This window comes from Mycothermus thermophilus, assembly GCF_041956435.1.
Source record: "Mycothermus thermophilus strain CBS 625.91 unplaced genomic scaffold VTJ04scaffold_4, whole genome shotgun sequence".
NCBI lineage: Eukaryota > Fungi > Ascomycota > Sordariomycetes > Sordariales > Chaetomiaceae > Mycothermus > Mycothermus thermophilus.
In genome coordinates this window covers 3,487,123-3,492,359 of record NW_027191430.1, presented here as the reverse complement: position 1 = coordinate 3,492,359, position 5,237 = coordinate 3,487,123, and the positions used below count along the sequence as shown (strand labels likewise).

General features: G+C 44.4%; 1 protein-coding gene across 1 annotated transcript; it reads left to right on the top strand.

Moving 5' to 3' along the window:
• Positions 1-247: 247 nt before the first annotated feature.
• On the top strand, positions 248-590 carry VTJ04DRAFT_6981 (uncharacterized protein; the record flags this gene model as incomplete). Its single annotated transcript, XM_069365259.1, has 2 exons — positions 248-278; positions 487-590. 2 exons carry the CDS (start codon positions 248-250, stop codon positions 588-590), a joined length of 135 nt encoding a protein of 44 aa, XP_069219004.1.
• Positions 591-5,237: the final 4,647 nt, after the last annotated feature.

Sequence of the window (5,237 nt, the reverse complement as noted above, 5' to 3'; positions counted from 1 at the left end):
GCCCGAGGGTCCTAGGGTCTAGGCCTTGGGGGGTACTGGTACCAAACCACCAAGTGCTCTACGGTTTCCTCGCCCTGCCCACAGGCGCAGTGGGGGGGTGTTGACCCCCGGGACTTTAGCCCTGAAAAGGAAGCCCCTAAGGTCTACTATGTGACGGCAGAGAAAGGCCTCACGAGGGCGTGCCTGCGGAAAACCACTCTATTACTCAGAACTTCTGCGTTGCGAAAGGAAAGGAAAGAGGAACAGAATGAGCACCAGGTACTCGCAGCCTAAGAAGGGTACGCGGGTGGGTCTCGCCGGGTTAGGTTCCGGCGAGGGACCCTACCCTGCGGCGGCTTAGGTTCCGCCCCATTCTGCCCAGGGTTAGGGTTATATGACTATGGCGCAGCTATGCCGTTACATCACCCCCCCTACACGTGAGCCGCATCCGCGCGGCTCAAGCGCGGCTCCTCCTCGTCCTCCGCCCTGCTGGGGAATTATTTACAGGTAAATCGTCATCAGGAACATCTTCCAGGGGCAAAACCTCCGAATATGCCCTCAGCCACACACTCAGTCTCTTCGGGGGTCCCGCCGCCGCCGGGTTCTCCTAATGGAACTTCTCAATCAGGTACAGCGCCCCTTTAAAATTCCGCGCAGGATAGTAGACTAAATCTTCGTTGTAACCCGCCTATTTCACTATATATTCTAGCTTTCCCCTTTTTATCCTTAAGGCAAGGACCTTTTCCACAACCTATTCCGGCTCTCCATCAATCTCTTCCGGCAGCTTAGGCTAAAGTTCCTACCCTAGAAGCAGATTATTCAGCGCCTTACATAGTTGATCCGGGGGAAAAGAGTTATAGATCCTCTAGGAGGGTAGGAGTTCCAACCTATAAGAATTCCCTGCTTTAGCGAGGATCCTAAAAAGTCATACCATAGGGAAATCTAGTTTATCGCTAGAACAGTTGGTACGCCAGTTATAGTCCTTCTATACCATTACCAAATCCCCGACCTCGAAATCCTCCTTTTGCTGGTAGCGGTCTACCTATTTCTCCTACCTCTCCTATACTGCTTTGATATATTCCTGGGCTACCGAGACCGTGTTATAGATTCGGGACGTCCACTCCTAAGCCTGTTCCCGATTAAGTTCCTCCGTAGGATTGATAAACTGTTGGGTACGCTTTTCCTAGTTGTATAATATATACGGTAGATATCTAGTCTCGATTTCCATCGGGGATAGCCCCGTCAACTTGTATAGGAGGACTGCCTACGTAAAGTCTATCGCTAGCAGTAGCTTAGCCTAGTTATCCTAGAAGTAATTGACAAAGGGTCTTAGTTGCTAGTCCAAATATTAGTTTATAACCTCCGTTTGCCCGTTAGTCTATGCATGCCCCGGCGAGGTAAGTCGGAGCTTAATCCCCAGGATATAGTAGAATTTATTCTAAAACGCTAAAATAAACTATAGTCTGTAGTCGGAGACGATTAATTTAGGAGCCTCCGGACCCCCTAGGGATAACGATAGTAGCTATAAGCGAGGGAGAGAACCCGGTAGCTATTCCAAGGGAACAACTATACAGGGCTATACTAATTAACCAAATCTATACTCTAAACCGGACTACGGAGTTACTAGAAAGCTTCCGAGAGGTAGCTTAAGGGACTAATCCTTAGGATTAGAACCTACGCGAGGATGGTCTCCTTCTTAAGGGGAACCGATTAGTAATACCGATAGAAGAAAACCTGTATACCCAGCTTCTGGCGGAATTCTACGAGCAGCTACCGACCGCCTATCCTAGGCGTAATAAAATAAGGATTCTGATTTTACAGTAGTACTTCTAGCTACGGATAATAAGCAACGTTAATCGGTATATTCGGAACTATATAGTATACCGGAGGAGTTACATTCCGAGAGACCGTCCACCGGGTCTTTTGAAGCCACTTCCGATTCCGCAGCGCCTATAGCAATATATTACTATAGACTTCTATACAATACTGAAAGATCAAAGGGGTTACAACCAGGTATTCGTAGTGATTGACCGGCTGACAAAGCAGGCCTACTTAATCCCGTACTACTAAACTACGACCGTTGTAGAGATAGCAAAGCTTTTCTACCGATATATTTAGCAAACCTACGGGGGAGCTCCTTAATAATCCTAGAATCGAGCCTATAGCTCGGTAAAAGTACCTAGGAGTAGTACATTTCCTGGATTGCTTTCTAGGTCGTTAAAGTCTCCGTTTTCCTGGATAACGCATCGGCTGTAACGTTCTACTTCCCGGGTCAGTAGACAAAGTTAATAGCTAATAGGAATTCGGACTATACTGCCTGTCTTATGTTAAGGATCCTTTTAGTTATAAAATACCAAAGCGTATAGTAATCTGTAAAAACCTGGATCTTACCCCTGGTATTTAGTAGCTCTAGATACTACTCTTTATAGAACCTTATAATAGTTAAGAGCTCTTTGTTGTATATCGGATAGTTGCTTTCCGTTGCTAATATAGCTTTAGAGAAGAATCCCACCGGGTACTATTCTTTCCTAACCTTCTGGGAAAGTACTCCTGCAACTATACTGCCCGAGGTATTAGTTTTAAGACGTGTTTCCCTCTTGGGGTCGAAGTAGGTAAGGACGGGGGTCCTTGTCATCCGGCACTTAATTTCCGTAAAAACTTCCTTACAATCTAAAGTTTACTTAAACTTCCTATTCTTTTCTATAAGCTACTAGAATAGTCGGACCACCCTGCTGTAGTCCTTTATAAACCGCCGGTAGAAATTACAGAATCTAAAGAAGGACTAAACTGCTAGGATTATTTTCAGCCTCTCTTAGACTACTACTATCTCGATTTTAGCAGAATTAACCCCTACCCCGTAGGTCCTAACAATATAGCCGAGAAATTTAGTCTTCCGGACATAGAACTCGCACTTCTTAATATCTATCTAAAGACCTATAGCCTTTAGTCTTTCCAGGATAAGTTTAACATACTCTTTATACTCCTCCGGGGTATTAGCGTAGATAATAAAATCGTTAATGTATACTGTAAAAATATATTTAGGTATTTAAAGATCTAGGAGTTAATAAAAGCTTAGAATATTGCCAGGCTGTTATATAGGCCGAATAGTATTACCTGGTATTTAAATTAGCCGTATTATATCCAGAATAAAGTTATTTCCTTACTTTCGGGGCTTATTCGGATCCTATAGAATATTTGCTGGATGTCTAGTTTAGTGAAGTATTTGGCCCGTCCTAATTAACGGAGAGTGTTGTCGATAAGGGGTAATAGGTAGCGGTTTTTGACGGTCCTTTTGTTAAGCTTCTAATAGTCTATACAGAACCGCTAGCTACTATTAGCTTTTTTTATAAAGAGGACTAGAGAGACGAATAGTACTGAACTTAATATAATAAAGCCCTTTTCTAAAGCCTTCTTCAAATAGGTCTTTAGTGCCTCCAACTAATCTAGGTTTATTAAGTAAAAAGAGCTAGTTAGTAGTTCTAGCCCTAGTAATGGTTCGATTTTATAATTGTAGGATTAGTATAGGGGTAACTAGTTAGATTTCTTTTTAAAAAATATACTAATATATAGCTTAAAGTAAGGGTACTGTTCTACTACTTCTGCTACCTGCCTCTAGGTTTCTTCGTCCTTATCCGGGAGAAGTTTCCCTTTTTTAACTGCGATTGCTTTTTCTACTATAGAAATAGTAATAAAGCCGGTCTTCTTTATATAGTAGGGATAGGATTTCTTCCTCCGGGTTAGTATTTTAAAGGTCCTTGTACTAATTGCCTGGATATAGATAGGAGAATCTATTTCTATAGCCTTTGCCTTGCTTTCGGGCGAGTTATAGTTTTCCCCGTTGTATTCCAAATAGCGGTATAGTATAGGGGGTACTGGATTCTATTCCCCCTTTAGAGTACATTCTATTTTATAGTAGCCTTCCCGCTAGTTACCCTTGAAGGAGGATCCTACCTAGATAGGAACCTTCTATAGCGGTTCCTCCGGCGCCTCGTCCCTTCCACTAGGTTCAGACCTTCTTACGATAGTAAGGGTGCCCGTATAGGCAGCTTTAGTAAGGCGTCGGGTATATTGTTATTTCTGCTGTTCAATCTATGCATCTATAGTACGGTCTCGGTGCTCTGTATCTGCCTGCTTATCTTCTTCGATCGGTAGTGTTACTAGGTATTTAAAGGGGATTGTAGTAGCTTGGTTCTATTCCTATACGTTAGAAGTACTCTCCAGCAGCTATATAAACCTCCTATAGGCGGTATCTAGGAAAACGCCTTACTAGCTTAGCCATAGGAGCCCTAGAAGTATCTCTTTTCCCTTAGTAAGGTTACTCTCCTTTATCCTTCTAGGAACCTTCTCCTATCGACCCCTATATTTCCAATAGTTATATAGGTCACCTCTCCAGTAGGCTTCCTCTTAGAGTTAGCGAGTAGAAAACGTATATAGAGTTTTTTCTGTAGAAGCTTTAGTTGAGTATATAGTGTTACTGCTACTTCTTTATTAATTAATATTCCTATTTTTACTCCTATATTAACCAGTGTGACGGCAGAGAAAGGCCTCACGAGGGCGTGCCTGCGGAAAACCACTCTATTACTCAGAACTTTCGCGTTGCGAAAGGAAGAGGAAAGAGGGGAAGAATGGGCGCCCGGCTCGCAACCCAAGAAGTGCACGCGGGTGGGGCTCGCCGGTTAGGTTCGGCGAGAGGACCCACTCCGTGGCAGCCTTAGGCTCAGCCCCACTCCGTCCAGGGTTAGGGTCGAATCATGTGACCATGGCGAAGCCATGCCGTCACAACCAGTATTTATAGGGTTAGTCTATATCCGTTAAGGTTAATTGTAATTAGTATAGTAAAACTTTTATTTTTATATTTTTTTTAATATTAGACTATAGAGTATAATATATAGGTCTACCCTATCCTTTAGGAAGAAAGGCTTATTCTTTAGGGTATTTAGTTTTCCGGCCCCTTTCTCTTCTTCTTCTCTTTTCCCGCATCTCAGCCGCTACGCAGCCAAAACACGCAAAACCACCACCATTCGAAAGCTCTCGAAAAGCCCTAACCAGCCATACCAACCCCGACTGCGCGCAACCTACAGCGCGGGCGTGGGAAGCGGTGGAAAGTTGGGAAGCTCGAGTGTGGCCGACTGGCGGTCAGACTGTTCCCCCTTACGCACGGGCCACCCCGCGCACGTGACCCCCACGCGATTCCACACGTGACCTTACACGTGACCCCGGCGGCGTCGACTGCGGCCATCGAGCCGATGGAGGTCGAT